General features: G+C 40.6%; 1 protein-coding gene across 2 annotated transcripts in view; it reads right to left on the bottom strand.

Annotated features, from left to right (window-relative positions):
- Positions 1-18364, bottom strand: part of ARHGEF38 (Rho guanine nucleotide exchange factor 38) — a 39203-nt gene that overhangs the window by 9855 nt on the left and 10984 nt on the right. Inside the window, exons 3-9 of one of the 2 annotated variants that reach the window (XM_062636701.1) lie at positions 16741-16864; positions 11727-11874; positions 8771-8788; positions 4292-4491; positions 3660-3793; positions 1893-1997; positions 589-711 (exon numbers count right to left, since the gene is read on the bottom strand). In XM_062636701.1, the coding sequence (XP_062492685.1) occupies positions 589-711; positions 1893-1997; positions 3660-3793; positions 4292-4491; positions 8771-8788; positions 11727-11874; positions 16741-16864 (852 nt within the window). Of the gene's footprint in view, positions 1-588; positions 712-1892; positions 1998-3659; positions 3794-4291; positions 4492-8770; positions 8789-11063; positions 11875-16740; positions 16865-18364 lie in introns of those variants that run through there. The other variant, XM_062636702.1, reaches the window with a different exon arrangement.

Here is an 18364-nt window from a genome sequence, read left to right on the forward strand (position 1 = left end):
AACTATTCTATGATTCTATCTTAGTAGAGCCAGGCATTAGAGTTCATTTGGACCTTGAAAGCAATGACTATTGGAAAAACTATTACTTTTTTTTTTTTTTAATTGCTATGTAATTCTTATAGGCTATATTCAGAATTTCCATGGTTTTCCTACATGAAGGATAGTAACTTACTTAAAAATGTAATAAAGCTGAGATTTGCACAGATCTCTGATTTCAGGAGCATGTTCATGAGCACAACAAAGACCACAAAAGTCAAAAGTCAATCTAAAACTACAAATGTTGATAACAAAAGTAGCAAATTAAAGATCTGCTGCTCTTGTCTGAAGCTCAAGTGAAACATGCAAATTTAGCGTAAAGATTTTCATTTAAACTCAGAAATTTAGCTTGATAAGTTTTCTTCAAAGGAAAACCCAGTGCACTGAATTTTATCTTGTTTCCTACAGAAACTGAGCCAAAAAACTCACTCATCTTTTCCAAAGGATTCCTAAGGTTTTTTGCTCTTTTCTGTCCTAGTCTCCCTTGCATAGACCACCTGTTTTCTCACACATACAGATAGCTGGGTAATGCTGGACATTGCATAAACTTACCAGGTCTTCACAGAGATTTGTTCTGTTGTTCCTTGTTTTCAAACAGTTGTTGACTTCATCATCTTTGTCTTGCAAGATTTCCTCCAGACCAGTTATATTCTGTGCAGCCTGATGTATAGAATCCTAATCAAGAAGGTAGTAGGAAGATGAAACTATTACAATCTGTTTTAATATACTGCATTCACTCATGCAAATGCTGCAATAATACTGATGGAATCAGAAATATCTTCCATCTCTGGCACCCATGCAGCTGCTGTGCAGTGTTCAGACACTGTGGAATAGTTTACTGTGATAACATTTTCCTGTGTTTTGTCTGTTTTCATGTAAACTATTTAAGAATCAAGTAGTTAATATTCAACTGAAAAAAATATGCCCCAACCTCATAAATGTCCTGCTGGAATTTAGGTACTACTCAGAAAGGAGCCAGGTCAAGACCATGCACCCTCAAAGGCCTCTTTTGCGGGACTAAGTAGGACTACAGTGGTGTATTTATTTCACTTACTCTGAATTTTAATCTTAATGAAGTACACATCTGTTTGAATAAGGAACTGTTAACACCGTTCAAGGCAACAACCTTTGTTGGCTAACCTCACTGGCCTTTCACTGTTTGCTGAACAGTTGCAAAACAACATGCATTTGCTATAAGCTCTGGCAGCTGGCTGTTGATCTTACCTACCTCTCAAGCAATCTGCATATCCAGTTTGGGCACACTTACACTTTGAAGGGCCTCATGCCATCTACAGAGTTGGTAAGTTGTCCATGAGAGGGGGAGTGTTGCTAAATTACAAGCCAACCCACATTCTTGGAGAGGATAAAAGCAAAGACTTTTACTGGGCTTGAACATTCTGTAGATCTAATGCTAGTCCTCAACACAACCTAGCAACAGGCTAAAAGGAGTCCTCACAGCTGAAACATGCATTTTAGGACATTTTAATTCATGTGGCTGCACCTCAGTTCTTCCATTTTTAATGAGAAGCAGTTGGTGCACCACTGCAGCAGATGTGCATGACCCATATGACAGCTTCACAGTGATTGAAAGCCATAACTGTGCCACCAGACAGAACCTTCTTTTCTGCACTGTACCCATGGGTCTCTATAGAGCCTGCTTTTCTAAGAGGAAGAATGGAGACTTGTGGGCTTCCAAACGTCTTTGCCACAGGCTCAGTAATGCAGCGGCAGCACAGCTCATTTATTTAACATTGTGATGTAGGTATGCCTGCTTGTAATTTGGTGGTGCCTAACCAGTGTTAAACTGGTCATGGACATGGCTGGTGGTCACAGATTTCAAAAAGGCCTGTACCTACCTGTAGATGTTGTGAGAAGAGTGCAATGTTCTTCACACACAGTTTCACAGTCTTCTCTAAACTTCGAAACAACTTTTCTTCCTTATTAAAAGTTTGATCTTTCACCTAAAATAGATATTTGCGCTGTTATTTTGGCAGCCCAAAAGAGTCTGGCTAATGAAAAAAACATCCAGAGCACTGCTGGAAAAAACGCAAACTCTCCCTGAACTCCTCCCTTTGAAAACAGAATGATCGGCCCCTAATTCTTCCAAGCTCCACTTTTAATCCAAGAAAAGCCAAAGGCACAGGGCAACGTGACTGAGAGTTTTATTTTTAATCCTTGTGGAAGCAGGGAGTTGCTTTATTAAAAGCACACTTACATTTACTAATAAAACTCCTCGTTTTCTGTATGTTATTACTCAATTTGAGGAAAGAATGGTGAAAATTTTTTCAGATATTTTTATGTCATGGCATTGCTTCTCTGGGTACTTATGTGTGGGTGACGGGGAGATTTCCCCCCGGCACACTGTAGATGGAGCTGTTACCTCTAGAGCAACGAAATCTCAGCAGCTGGAAATGGGCTTGTACTACTTTTTTTATGCTAGCTGAAAAAAAAACTGAAAATACGTTTATTTCTGCCTACCTTTATTTGGGGAATTTGAGAAATCTCAAGTCTTGTTTTCAGTGGTCTTGCTGTAAGGGTCACAGCGTGTTTCAGAGATGTGAATTGGGAACTTTCTCAGTCTAATTAAGCAGGACAGAGGGCTGAATATTTAACAAATATATCCTGATTCACAAATTATTCTCAAATGTTTTAAGCTTAATTAAAAACAAAACAAAACCCAAAACATAAACCAGAATTTTCTCATGAAAAAGAAAGAAAGAAAAATCACAGCTCCTCTTAACAAAATTTAATTCCCTGTTTTTCTCTGATTTTGTAGCCTTGCTGGTGTCCCATTCTGAATACAAAAATTTCCCTCTGTACAAATAAATGAACAGAAAATATATATGTGGGTAGTTTGCACCAGAGAAAGGGAGAAAACTGATAAAAAACAAACCAGGAAAAACCAGCACGTCTTGTAAAGTCACATCTAGAAAGGCAAGTGACCTTGTATAATCATCCATCTCATGCAGTGAAGTGCACTGGATATTATTTTCAAGGTCAGTTGTAATTGATTTTCTTTGCGAATTAGATTTAAGCTTTCCTGAAAATGTTTATCCTGCTAGGTTTTGAATTACAACCTCGAAATTATGAACGAGCATTTTACTTTTGGCAACCAGGACCCATCAGGCTTATCACAGAGTTCTTTGCCTCTGGTATTTTTTGATGGTTCCATGTCCTTACACAGAGAGGCAAACCCCAGGGCCTTTCCTAATCAGAAGTATTGCTCATCTTCTTTGGTGGGTTCAGAACCTGAATGTTACAATGTAGAGCAAGGTGGGACAGAACGCAGTCTCAGCACCCACAGTAACTATTGCCAGTCTATCCTGCAAAGCACTGATCTCAGGCTGAGCTTCACAAAACTACCAGTCACTTCCTCTCTGCTGAAGATCAGAAGTCTGAGAAACTCTGAGATAAAAAAGGAAAAGGTGGGGAACACATTACATTATTTTCTATTTCAATCACAAAGATCTTTACTGTCTTCTGTGACAATCAGAAAATGACTTTATAAATGATGCAGAAAAAAATGTAACACCACAAACGCCATTTCCAACATGTTTTTTAAAAAAACCCAGTGCAAAAGCAGAACTGAAGCTGTCAATGCAAATCTGCAGTTGGATGAGTACCTGAGGTTCTCCCCCCGTCAGTATTTTCAGGTGGCTGGTGACCCTCTTGGATTTCTTGCTAATAGAGTGGATATTCAGTCGGGAAAACTTTTCTTTAAGGGTTTCATCATCATCATTCCTCTTATACTTCAGCACTGCAGATAGAGAATTTCATGACACTAATAATCTGTATTCGCAGGCCTTTTCACAGAGATAGGCACACAAATATGAAACCATTTGAGAGCAGACACTTTGATGCCACTTGCTGTAATCTTGTGTGAAAATGCTTGAGATGATGAAAACCCTGTTATCAATGCTAGCCTTGGGAAGAGTGAAGTTAGGGCTTCGACATGGCAAATCTGTAAGACATTGCTATTACTGCATCTTAATTATTACCAGTGTTTGCAATTGTATTCTGGACAATGAACATGGATATAACATGAATCTTCATGCTTCTGAAGTTACCAGTCAGATAACATAGCTGGCTAAGGACAAGTAACATTAAGGCATCTGTTACATTCTTGAAACCCAGCGTACTACACAAGTTGGGTAGCAGCAGCCAAAACTGTTGTAGTGATATGACTGGAGCTAAAACCTCTCTCATAATCGCCAAACCTACAAAGACAGAAGAACTTGATGTTCCTTTTCCTTACCTAAGTCTTTCCTCCTTTTAAGTTCATTAATGTTCACATTTATGTTTCTCATAGCAGAAAGGGCATCTTGTAGCACCTTATGGTCAGGGTGAGAAGCAGGAGTAGCATTCAAGAGTTCACAGAGTAACAAGGGGTATTTCATCACCCGTTGCACTGGTTTGATCATCAGGGATCCCATGTCCATTAGATTTGGCTTTCCTCTACAATTTATTTAAAAAAAATAAATAAAAAATTGACACATAATGGAAACTCCTTGAAGACAAAAACTTTCCATTATTTCTGTCTAGTCATTGAAGCCACTGCCTTTTATATCCTTCAGCTGATCTTTCAACCACAGAAATTATCAAAACCAGAGCACTGCTTTGCACCAAGTCATATTCATTACCACTTAAGTCAAAAATAAGATACATCTATTGGGAACAGGGGCTGTTGTAAACAAAACCCTCCTCTTACCCCCTCAGTAAGAAATACACACTGGGTCTGAGTTCACTGTATTTTCAGCAACCTACCAGACTATGGTTTAGACATTACCTCTGAAACTGTCCAACTCAGTCTGAGGGGGTGTGTAGTACAACTTACACTCAACAACACCCAGGAAGGGAGATGTAGGTGGAAGAACAAATAACAGGAAGTTTGAGAAATGTATCTGAGTGGGGTTATTGCATCCTGGCCCCTCAGGGTTGAAATTGCAACATCTCCCTGCTGTGAGTAACTGGGATGTCCATTCACATCTTTATTGCAGCCTTTCATTACTTGAAAGGGGGCTATAAGAAATACTTTTTAGTAGGGTCTGTTGTGATAGGATGAGGTGTAGTAGTTTTAAACTAAAAGAGGGGAGATTCAGGCTAGAGGAGAGAAAATTTTTTACGAGTGTGGTGAAACATTGGTGCAGGTTCCCCACAGAGGTCACATTCAGACTGGATGCGGTTCTGGGCAACCTGATCTAGCTGAAGGTGTTCCTGCTCATTGCAGGGAGATGTCATCTGAGGGTACCTTCCAACCCAAACTATTCTATGATTATATGATCTCTTGACTCACCACAGTGACTCTTAAGCTTTACTGTCTTTTACCTGTGGTTTGGCTGCTGGTAGCTTATGTATAATAATGCCTGGGCTTACAAAAGGTACCAGATCTAGCCTCAGGAAACACTGAACATACAGGATGTTCACCCAGGCTTGATCCAGCCTGCTGGAAGCCACTTACACAAAGGCAAAGCAGGCAGCTGCCATAGGTGGCAGAAGGATGAGGGTAGGAAAGTTACAGTTTCCAGCACAGGAAGAGCTCTGCAGCTCCAGGCTCAATCCCTGCTTGACATTTTCATTGTCTCTCCTCATAACCAGGCAATGCTCTAGCGCCAGTGCTGGCATGGACTACCTATGACTCACAGACCTCCCTTTTGGCATGCAATGTCAGCCGTTGGTAACAGTGTGAAGGGCAGTAAAGCAGAGCAAGCTTTCCATTTGCAAGCCCAAAAGGGCTGCTTAGGAGGGGAAAAGGTTGTTTGGTGTTAACTATGCAAGAGTTAATGCTAGGAAAGAAGGATTTCTGCATGTGGAAAGATGGAATAACACAATGTAGTAGGAGAGTACAAAAGCCAGGGAACAGCCACTTGGTTTTGTGGACTGACATCTATTGTTTTGTGCAGTAGAAAGAGTAAGAGAAAGCAGAAAAAAAAAGCTTCCATTTCCACTTTTATATGTATAAAAAGTACAAGAGCCGATCCTTACTGATGATGAATTAAATAACAATTTGAATGCCTTTGAGAAGAGACATCTGCATATTTAAACCATCTCTCTCGCACAGGCATTATCTGTAAAAAAGTTCTGCATGAAAAAAAATTAACAGTAGATGCCTTTTAAGGCTTCTTGATGTCCTCAAACCTTCTCATCATTTCAATCCCCCTCATTTCCCCTGTATCCTACATTAAATAGAGAGCTATTTTCCCTTCTTTCAGCTTCTGGCAGCAATAATGAAAAAAAAAAAATCTTAAATTGTTATTGTTTTCTCTGAAAAGGCCCATGAATGCAAATCTATAAAAGCTGCCTCATGAATGGAAAAATCTTCAAGTGTCTTCTCTTTTTATAGTTGCACTTTGGACAGCTGCCCGAGTGATAAACAGCCCTCTGTTCGCGTATCTGCATGACACAGTCTTGCAATATGGTTGGAGAGATAGTAGGTTTGTTATAAGATAATGACTCCCTAGGGCACTCAATGCCAGAAAGTTCAGCTCATCTAATTCTCCCTAGCAAGATTATCTGATGATAGCCACTGTCCCTGGACAGGCCCCATTTGCAATACCCCTCATTAGGACACACACGGACATGGGCAGGACACGGCCTCGCCATGCAACCGAAACAGGTGAGTAACGGCTTGTGACTTCTATTGTGCAGAAAATTAAGTTGATAATTCATTTGTGATGCTCCTTCAGCTGTCCCCCCATGTTACTGTGAATTTAGCAAGTATTCTAGGTCATACATTGCTGTACTAATCTCATTGTAAATTATTACTGTAGCTCTGCAGTACATGCAGCTGGTTTAGCTGCAGTGAGCTTCACAGCATATACCCTTCCTCCCTCATCCCAGTAAAACGAAATCACAAATGCAGAAAGATTCCTGCCTGTTTAAAACACACATGGTGGTGAGCTCTGCAAAGACAGGTGATTCAGGATTTAGTTTCATTTGCTGTCATCATACAGCAATTAGGTACAGTGCAAACACAATAGCCAGCACAGTACAGCAAAGCTGAGGCTGGTGTCATATTCAGCTCGGCAGTTTTGAAACACTGTGCAGGCATCATAGGCTGCAGCACAACTGAAAAGTCTCAAGCTTCATAGTTTACTGTGCATGAGTTCGTTTTAGTACAAGACACGTAGGGCAAACAATCCACTGTGCTGTAAGACTCCCATGCAAACCCAGGGAATTCACTGAGACTGCACAGCTGTTAAGCCAAGCAGAATTTAACCTATCTATCTTGCTGCTAGCAAAGGGCAGCACTGTCTGATATTTATGTAATTGTTTTCTTGATTATGCTTGAGTGAAAAGCAATGTGGGAGCAGCAACATCACAGACCATTTGGGGTGAGTTAACACTGTATTTTACAGTTCAACGTTAACCAGATTTGGGGGCTCAGTCCTGCCCAGGGGCTTCTGAGGCTCTGCAACTTCTAGGCTGAGTTGCAGATAGTGTTTCTGAGCGCCCCGCCATCAGCAGGGAAGGCAAACACCACCACACCAAGGGAGGCAGCCAAGCCAAAGGTGGGTACCACGTTTAAACCTGTCTTATTGCATTCTGCACTGCTTTATAAACGCCAGTTTAAACTCAGAAAGTGAGTTGTATCCTACACACCACTGGAAACTTTTTGAAGGAGAAAACTAGGCATTCATTATGCGAAGCAGAGCAGCCAGTTCTATATGCATTGATGTCTCACATGGTCTTACTGTGACTCTGGATATTGTGTTCCTCTTGGAGCCCCACTCCTTGGGACACAGGAATATACAGGAGTGTCCTTTCTCAAAACAAAAGGAAGAAAAGCTATTTTCTGTCACAGACTAAACTTTGAAAACCCCTGATACAGAATTTCAACATGCAAATCCTTCAAAGTGTATTTTACACTGATGTTATTTATTATGTGTGATTGACTAACAAATTTACTGACTTGACAGATGTTCCTCCTCTACCAATACAGAGCACACTTGCTCCTCTTTTCTCTTTTAACATTTCTATCTGGAATTGCAATCATCTTCTTCAGTTCAGCTAACCCCTCCTCTGACCTCTCCCTGCAGGTAATTTCAGGAGACGCTGCATTTCAATGATCCCAACCTGCTGGATATCCAGAAACTGTAGCTGTGATAAACTCTACAGCTTTTCAAAGACGTTGCATTTGGCACAGAAGTTTCTTAACCACAAGTTATTGGTGGCTGGGTGAGTATTCTGGCAAAGTGCTGCAATAAGCTGGTTCCTTTTCTGATGCTTTTCCAGCCACTGTCAGTGGGAAGACCTTATGGTGGACATCTCATATAGGGCTACCAAAGAGGTCATCGTCTTAGAAATAGCTTTACCTGTGAACCTAATGTGTATTGCAGCAGGTCTACAGAGGCCTATGCAAAATGGTTTCAGAGTGTTTGGATTTCAAAGACAAATAGTATGTTTTGACAAGCGCTCTTGTGGACCTCAGAGCTCTCTGAGCACATGGATAAGACATCAAGGTGGTAAGAAAGGGCAACCAAATTAAGTAGCTTCATAAACCACAAGTTTTCAAAGATACTGCAAGTTAGTGTAGTAGTAATTAGAAAACTAGACAGGCTTAGGGAAATTAAAACTGAGATTCTTTACCACATCTGTCCCGGAAAAATCTATGGTTTATACTGATACAAAAGGCTTGTCTTCTTAAAATTTCTACATGCACAGTTTTAAGCATATTGAAGATAAATTAACAATATTTTAAAGATTATTTTACATGTAAAAAAGGCATGGTACTTACTCTTCCTCATATATCTTTCTGCAAAAAAGAAGAAAACAAAACATATATTAGATTCCTCCCAAAAGGATTTGTACTGATCAGGGGCCAGATTCTCAGATACACTTCAGTGACACAGAGCAGCTGTAACTGGCCCGATTAACTCAGGTTTATGGCTGCTGTGTGTCAGCAGAGCTGCACAAAACAGCCAGAGGGTACTGGTGAATCTGGCCCTATATCTTTTTGAAAGGACAGCCCCAAATAAGAAAGGATTGTCAGAAACCTGGCTTTGGCTGTAAGACCCAGCCTTGTCCTAACACTGGTAGGAAGTTTGGGTCACTGTGCCAGAGGTAAGTAACATCAAGTCCTTAATATAAAATAGTAAAATTAAACAGTAATTCTTACACTTTACATACATTCCTATCTACTCTCTTAAAATAGAAATGTATTTTTAAATGTCAAAGAATACATTTCAGACTTTTGGGATATAGACTCAATTAATCTGTTAAGTATTTTGTAGGCTGAAACCTCTTCAGAGTAGGATGGTGCTGATACATATGCTGGAAGAAGCAATGTTTGGAAACATGCAAGCACGCATATAGAATATTTTGCTTATTGCATGAATATGCTCAAATGTGGGGGAACCAAAATGTCACTCCATCTGTGCCTTAGGCTTACTTGGTATCACATTGTCAGTCACTGCCTTCTTATTGCCTGCACTCTTATCTCCTTGTCCACCGGTGCCTAACTGAGCATCTGGAAGCTGGTGCTTTCATTGATTCTGCACTGTCAGCCCTTTGCATGCTTATGACATCCCTCTGCTCCTGTAATAGTTGACCAAGCTACTTCAGGCTGAAAGCAGAGCAGGTAGTTGCCAGCATCCTTTCATTTTTACCAGCTGCATTTCTTTGGCTAAGCTAGCAAACAACATCCCCAGTTTGCATAATCGCTGCTGAAACACAAGACTCCACAGAATTGGGATTTGCACATGACTCCAAGGCAGACACCTACAGTTTGGGATGGAATTTCTCCTCTTCAGTCAACAGGAAGAATAGGCATCGCAGCATGGCTAATTGAATCTGATTTGTCTGTACAGATGTGCAGAGATCCACTCTCAAATTGCTCCCGATATAGAAGTTGTTTTTCACATGGCAGATATTACTCATCTCAGAAACAGAAGCTCCTGCTGACGTTAGCCCATTTGAATTATATTTTTTTTTTTTAAATGGAACAATATTCTTTCCAAGGAACAAAAGAAATGTTTAAGTAAACATTGCTCAAGAATAGCTGTCACCAGCCCCTGCATATATTGTGTCTCACAGTGGAAAACAGCCTACAACTTCTTTGGTAAAAATGTTGCATAGCTTTCTTCCCAGGGCAAGAATTCTCCAATCTGTAGTAAAGGTTTAGATGACCACAGCTCTGCATTTGAGTATGCACTTTCAAGTCTTCCAATGCAATCTCTAGGCACCAGGAAAAAAACACAACGTAGTATGCACACACCAGTGCTTTTTTCATTAGTTCCTGTTCAAAGGCTAATCACGAAAGAACAAAACAAAACAAGGCTTCATTGTGAAAAGAAGGCTTTGCACTTCCTGCTAGCAAAGGCTATAATGGCTCAGCACAAAATATCCTTTCTCTTCACAAATCCCAGCTGTGATACTGGAACAGGAGCTCTTCTTGCCGGCTCTGGAATTCAGGTAGCACCATCCACCTTAGGATGTAGGGGGATGCTATCTTTTACCTTTATTTCTTTCCATGTCCCCTTGCCTCAGCAGCAGGAATGAATGAATGACAGTAGCAGTTTCTCTTGATTAGCCAGAAAAGAATACTGTAAGCATCAGCAAGTAAAACACCCCTTTAGGGGAGATATCTGACCATCCATTAGGGTGAAAGCCTGAGTTTGTATGAAAATCCATTTCCTTCAACTTCCAGGGTAGCTAAAACCTAAGTACTCTGCACATACACTTTATTACGTAATTAATAACTGGACATATTGCACAGAATAAGCCTTATTTTCAATATAACCTGTCTTCAAAGTGTACATTTCTTTTTTAATGTTGTTAATACTTTATCACTCTTCCTAGATTTCACTTTGCCGTACTTCCCATCTCCTAGGTCCTTACACATCTCTGCAGACCGACCACTAACTGGGGTGTGATTGAAGTATCTATTGCTGATGAACACTCTATTATTTGTGGTAGTGTTACATCTCTCCTATAAGCACACTTTCCTGGGGCTGGAATTAGACCTCTGATCTGAAAGACCATGGCACATTCCCTCCTGACAGCTTGGGAAAGTGAGGGGGCAAGGAGATTTATGGGTGGGAAGAGAAGCACCCTCCATGGAGAGGATGAGCTGGTTCCTGTGGCTGGCTGCAGGAGGAGGATGGATCTGTTATTCTGCAATATCCCCACTTCTTGACACATTTCCCCAAGGGGCTGGCACTGAAGATGGTGGCACAAAGTGCTTTCCACTGGCGGGACCTGGAAGCTTGGTCAAATACTGATCACTCTCAAATACCCCCATCATGAAGGGTCCAGCACCACACAGCTGCTCCAGATCCCTTGGGCCTTGCCACAGGGACCCAGATATACCACTGCTTGTGAATAGCTCCATTACAGGGTACTTAAATTCAAGGAATAGAATTGCTGAAGACAGAGGCAGCAAGTTTCCTGGCAGCTGGGCAAGGTGTTACAAATAGCCCATGATATGATGCAGCATTTCTTTTGCCAGTATGGGGCACTGAAGCTAAGGGAAGAGCAGCCTTTCTTGAGCTATTTTTGGCCGTCTTAGAGAAAAAGAAATCTAATCATGGCCCCTGGCTTGTCATCTTTTCATGAAAGCAGCGTAAGCCAGAGCTCCCAGCAAGCCTCATAAAACTCCGGATTTACAGGGGACCTTTCATCTACATCCATTTAAAATGTTCCCTGCCAGGCAACTGACTATGGATGGAAATCATCATTTGAAAAGATCTTACTTTAAGGACTGTACACAGTCTCTCAAATACTGCTTCAGTTCTTCATCCTTTTCATAGGATTCCAGCATGGTGTGTGCATCATCATGGCGATAGCAGTAGATTTTATATGTGTCTTCTAGTGGGCCTTTAATCTGCAAGAACACTTCCCCTGTTAAGGAGGAAAACAAAGCATGTCAAGCCAGACAACAGCATCTTAGAGGGAGTTTTATTATTCCACCACATTAGCCGTGAGCTAAAAAGGCTGGCTTCCACTTCCCTTAGAAATGATCTTGTGTGTTTATGTGCATTATTTATTACATGTATTTCTCAGCTGCTCATCTTTGTCATAGCCAGGCACCATTATATCAGTGTTAATGCAGAAAAATTCCCTCAGGAAAAGACATGAAATCTCTATACCTTGCACCCTTTGTACACAGCCCCCTAATTCACTGCCCCAGCTTATTGCCCCTTCAGTGGAAACCACACAGAAGAGCTTGACTGCTAAGGAGAGATCATTTTTGTGTCATGGGCTGGCAGGGGAGATGAATGTCAGCCTGTTAATTTTCCTTTTGACTTTTTTTTTTTCTTCAACTGAATATGAACTTAAATGGGTTATAACAGGAATAATGACTCTATCTCCCATTAGCCATTCCACTTTTATCTGTTTTGCAAAATCCTTAAATGGCAATTGCTATGGCCCAGAATAGAGATTTTTTTCTTCACATGGCAGAGGAACAACCTTCACCCCTCCCCTAATTGAATAAAACAACCGTGGATTACAGCCATTTTTATATAGTGTCTAAGGTTATATATAACTGAAGGAGGAAACCATTTCCATTTCCAGTCCTCCACACCACCATTTCCCCCAAAGAACAGTTGGGAATTTTAGAGGCACTAAAGTAGTCCTGCACCCATTTCCCATTGAATTCTGGTGCCTCATTCTCTTCAGCCTAAAACCCCTGTGTCAGTTCCTGTGTATGTAAGAGATATTATGCTTCATCTCTTCTGCTGAGATATTCATTCAGTTCTAACACCCTTATGTAGCAGTGCCCTGATCAGCATCCTCACAAATGCATATAAGAAACAACAGCAACGGTGAGAACTCCTGTCTTGGACATTTACTGAAAATTACGTCTATGTGGCAACCTGTCCAATGTTTTATGAACATTCATGTTGAGTTACAGCGATTATTATTAAAGTTAAAAGCCAAACATCACATTAATTGGGAGCTCTCTATTCATTTACAGAGTAAGCACCAAGCTGTCAGGCATCCTGCATGTTTCATCCTGACCAGAGTGGGCTGTTTCATAACACATTGCATTGAACTGCTCCTTCTTAAAGTGAAAAATGTTTCAGTTACCACAGTAACACAGCTCTGGGTTTTTCCCCTACCAGCAAAGGTTAACTGGGCTGTCTAATACATGTTGGTTTCAAGGTGCGAATAAGGGAACAATGTTGGAGCTAAAACCACACGAGTTCATTTTAGTTACTGTACTGCCACAGTCAGAAAAGCACGAGCATCCTATAGTTAATTGCTCTTTAGCTGTCTGTCTTCTCTGTCTTGTGCATAATGCTAATGCTCATGGATACCAACGTACATTGCATCCTGACTTTCCCATGAACTCTCTATACAGGCAATGTTATAGCAAAAGGGGAAACCTTAACAAGCTTTCTCTTGATCCTGCTCCCTTGGTGCCTGATTCTCAGAGATGCTGAGCTCTCAACATTTTTCACTAACTTTATGCAGAGCTCCAAGTGCTTAGCACAGCCCGTACTATGCCTAGCCATGAAGTGAGGTTATGTTTTCAGTATCAAAAATAAAAACTGTAGACTTAGAGCTCATTTCAGTATATACTAGAGGCTAGAAATTCATTCTGTTCTCCACAAGGAAAGGAATGAGCAAGATCTTTCAGTGATGTATTGTGCCACAATGACAGATATTTTCATTGATGCTCAATGATGAGAAAAATAATGTGCTGATTTCACGGATAGGGATTTTTAAGAGCAGACAGATTTCTTAAGCCTAAAGCTCTTCCTGGTTCTGAGCCATGTGGACCAAATCCGATGAGCTTTGGGCACATCACTGTGGAAACTTGCTTTATGGACTAAAACCATATTGTATTTGGGCACAGCTTTAAAATAGTTTTTTGCAGACTATGACAGATGTAGATCTGCCTGATGCCTCATCTTAAGTGTGGTGATCATTAGTCTCAAAGAGAAAATCCTAGGAGGAAGGTTTGAGTGACAGAAACAGTTTCTCCCTGTGGCTTTCAGTGGTGCTATGAGGACAGCATAGGGAGGTGGAGGAAGAAGGGGTCTACTAGCTAAAGTCAGGGTAAAGTTACTAAGTCTTCATACTCCTCCATACACAGTATCCAGACCAGAGAGGAGAAAAAAATATAGGAGAGAACCAGAAAGGGCTTTTAACTCAACAGTGTTTAGCATCAGAAGACCAAGCACCTCAAAAGGTCCGTCTACATTAGCATTTTAGCTCAGATTAGGAGAGGGCTTTTGAAGCCAGTTTCTCAGGACCCCTGATCTCCCATCCTTGGCCATGCAGCAGAGCAGTCACAGACACACAAACTGGATCCCTTTGAGGATGGTAATTACCATAAGAGATGTGCACTCCAAGGGCACATCTTATGCAGTCCAATTATAAAGGGCATCTCTCAAGCCACAGAAACAGGCTACAGGCAATCTAAAGTACAACCTCTTGAAACAGGTAGTATGGATATCAGGTCCTCAGCAGCAACTGTTTCACTCTACAAGTCTGCTCCTATTGGAGATTACTACTCATCAATGTGGACATAGCATAAGGTATGGAGAACACAGACTAAAATAAGATGGGAATATGAGCAACCCCATTGTTTTAATTTCAAACCAGTGAATTAGCAGCTCTCTTCAACCTCATCATGACAGGATTGCCTTCCAAAGTTAAGATATTTCAATGCAAGTTGTTTAAATGACATAAACATGATAGAATATGATGGATGTGTTAAACATTCTCAGCCTACTTTTGCTATAGACTGGCTTTAACAACTTTTACACTGATTATGAAAATCCTGAGAACAAAATTATCACCTTGATGTACTTTTAGAGGATGAGAAACTTAGTAACTTATTGCTAATAGTGATGCAATTATTCTTCCTGCTTTTGTCTCGGCTTTTGGAAGAACGTCTCACACCTTACTTGCCATCTTTTTCCCTGCCGTAAGTTAGACAACTCTGTGATCCATTATCCCATACATTTTTACAGTTCTTTGTCTGATTCTGGAGAAATACAGCCCAATAGATGGATGAAAGTGTTGTCTTTACTTCTGGATGTGGCAGGGAGCTAAAAGGATGATTCTCTTGGCTGAGAGAAAGGCACTTCCTGCTAGAATAGAACATTGCTTATTAAGGGTATGACTCATCATGATGCACTTTTACTGAAATACCGCCAAACAACACAGTGGCATCAAACTACGTTAAGCTGTTGCCTTGGCAAACCAGATTGAGACGTGCTAGGATTAATATTTTTCCCAAGACTCATATGCTTTAATACCATGTTTCTTAGTCAAATGGCAACCAATAATTTTTTACCCCATTATTTGCAAGAATAGGGGGCCTTTCTATAATATGTTGCCTGTTGTATGTGGTCAGTTTAGGGAAGAAAGAATCTCTCTGACATCTTAATCATGGCTGGAAGTTTTTTAAGCTAGACTGGATGACTTTGCACTGAAGCAATCTAAGAATTCGCACTTGACCCCTTAAGGTGGATCACCTACTGCCTCTGCACTGAAGAAGTAGTTATGGGGGAGCTCATGAGTGGTAACTTCTTAAATCTCTCCAGCTGTGCCAGAATGTCAAGTGAACAGATCACAGCCTTAACATTCATGGCCTGGCCTGCAGAATGTATGGCTGTCATGCTTTAAATACCCACAATTCCTGCAGATATTCCTGCCCAGATTCCCACAAACACCCTATCATATAGCTTTCTTGCCTTTACTGACTATGTCCCTGTTAAGCACATTTAACCGTATCTTACACAAATTGTACTGCCAGTAGATGCATGTTTACAATATTTACAACATTTGGGGTGGGGTTGTGACATATTTATTACTCAAAATAATTTTTAATGCTTTTCTTGACTAGTACAATTACAAGTATGCAATTTAAGAGTCAGTGTTAAGTGTGAGTAGAGTTAACTAGACAGTATCAAACTAGATGAGAAGGATAGTGTGTTCAGCTCTGGGGCCCCAACATAAGAAGGATGTGGACCTTCCTGGATGAAAGAGCAAGTTTAGAGGAGACCACAATGATAATCAGAGAGCTGAGGCACCTCTCCTATGGAGACAGGCTGAGAGAGTTGGATGCTTGTTCAGCTTGCAGAAGAGAAGGCTCTATGAAAACCCTAGAGCAGCCTTCGAGAATCTAAAGGGGGCTACAAGAAAGCTGGAGAGGGACTTTTTACAAGGACATGGAGTGATACAACAAGGGAGAATGCCTTTAAACTGAAAGAGGGGAGATTTAGATTAGACATCAGGACAAAATGCATTACAGTGAGGGTGGTGAGGCACTGGAACAGGTTCCCCAGAGAAGTTGTGGCTGCTCCATCCCTGGAAGTGTTCAAAGCAAGATTAGATGGGCCTTTGAGCAACCTGTTCTAGTATAAGGTGTCCCTGCCCATTGCAGGGGGAGTTGGAATTACACAAACTTTAAGGTCCCTTCCAATGAAAACCATTCTATGATTCTGTGGTTCTATTACATTATCAGTAGGTGGCATAAATCAGTGATGCAGGTTTTCACTCATGGTAAACTCATTCTCTCCTCCTCAACATCTAGATGAATGAAAAAAGGGCATCATGATCATAGGAGTATCATAGAACAACTGGACAGGTTTCACATGTCATTTTTCCTATGTCACTCTGGATATCTTATAGCATGTTAGCCTCTGGGAGTGGTACTAGTTAAGTCTGATGAGGGCAGAGGACAGGAGAGTGTTATGTTTATTCTTTCACATAGCTTTGTAGAACTCAAGAGGACAGTAAACATACCGATTATTTGCATGGGTGGTTCCACATCTGTCGTGGCTTCTTCCAACAATGACAGCAGTTTGGCTGATACTTGATGGACCAATTCAATGTTGCTAAACAAGCCATCCACGTCAAAGCGAGCAATCTAGTGGAATACAAATATTAAGCAGCTACTGATGAAGGATAAAGAAGGATGTTGTGTATTACAGACTTAATCTTGCTATGCCCTCAATGCTTAATACTCCAGGAAGCACCGCTTCTGCAAAACCTCATATAAACATCCTCCCTGTGACTTCAAGAACACATACACAGTTTTCAGATTAGTATAATATAGTTGATGCAGTTAACAAAGGGCATGTTATCGAGTGCTTTTAACCTTATTTTGAACTATTCTTAATCTGAAAGTGTTTACCTAGGAAGGAAATAAATATTATCACCTGAATACAGAAAAGATCCTTAGCTGGCTTTCAAATATTTGTTTACTTTCCCACTGAGGAACAGAATAGTTGACAATGGGTTTGATTCCCAGTTGCTAATAGAGGCCACTACATAAACTCAGACGGTGGCGCTTTGGTGCCAGCTACCAGGTACAAAGACTTCCAGATGGTGGTACCATTTTAAGTTAGTTGTTCTACAAACCCAAAAATACAATCAAGATCATATAACTTCCCCTAAAAAAACTCATTTATAATTCTGACTATTAGTATAACCTAAAGAGCTTCCTACAGAGCTTGGGCACACAACACTGACTTCAGTGAACTGCGTCAATTTACTCCAGTAGAAAACTGGGTTCCATGTCCCTACTCATTTTAGAGCAAGTAAAAAATTTCCAGGCCACATATTTTTCATGCAGCAGTTATTATCTTGCAGGGCCGGGCAATAGTTAATATTCAGAGACAACTGGAGATAGCCAGTGGTAATGTGCTAATACTGAGAACAAAGGCAAGACTGATTTCCATCTATACTGATAGCCTTTGAATGTATCTCTCCATTAGAAACTGAATTGCTGACTTACATAGCAGCTTACCAGATGCCAGGAGGATCAAATTGCATGCCATTGTAACAGAATCAGAAATAGACTTTCACTACTAATGCAGTTAATTTCTTTATAGTATTATAAGGGCGAAGATAGGTTTTATCCACTTGGAAATATGAAACAGATTCATTGCTAGGTCAATTTTCTAAATGCAATCCTTCTCTAAATACATTACAAACTTTCAATATGGTAGTTTATCTGAGAACTAGCCTTAAAACCATACAACAGTCTTAAAAAATGCAGAGGTTATTAAATTAAGACTGTTATAATCTCTAAATTACTTTTCCTGTATATATCTAACACAGGACTTCTGACCTCCACTCCAGCACACTGCCTACATAGTATTTGGAACTATGCTGTGCATGGACACTTCCACATGTTAATACAGTGACAAAGGACAGATTTGAAATATACATTTTCAGTTGGCTGGAAAAGTGCAAAGGAATACAGCAAGTTCAACAGGGAACACTCTGGTTTGGTGCTGGCGAGGCTGGGGCGGGAGTCAAGATGTGACTACTTCTAAGTGGGTGAACAAGTAAGCAGAAAAAAGTCAAGAACTCTTTAAAGTTATGTCAGCAGATGTCAGCTCTTCTGAAAATGGGTTGGAAC

Source organism: Pezoporus occidentalis, unplaced genomic scaffold (assembly GCF_034315485.1).
Source record: "Pezoporus occidentalis ecotype Australia unplaced genomic scaffold, CSIRO_AGI_Poc_V1 ctg49, whole genome shotgun sequence".
NCBI classification, from domain to species: domain Eukaryota; kingdom Metazoa; phylum Chordata; class Aves; order Psittaciformes; family Psittacidae; genus Pezoporus; species Pezoporus occidentalis.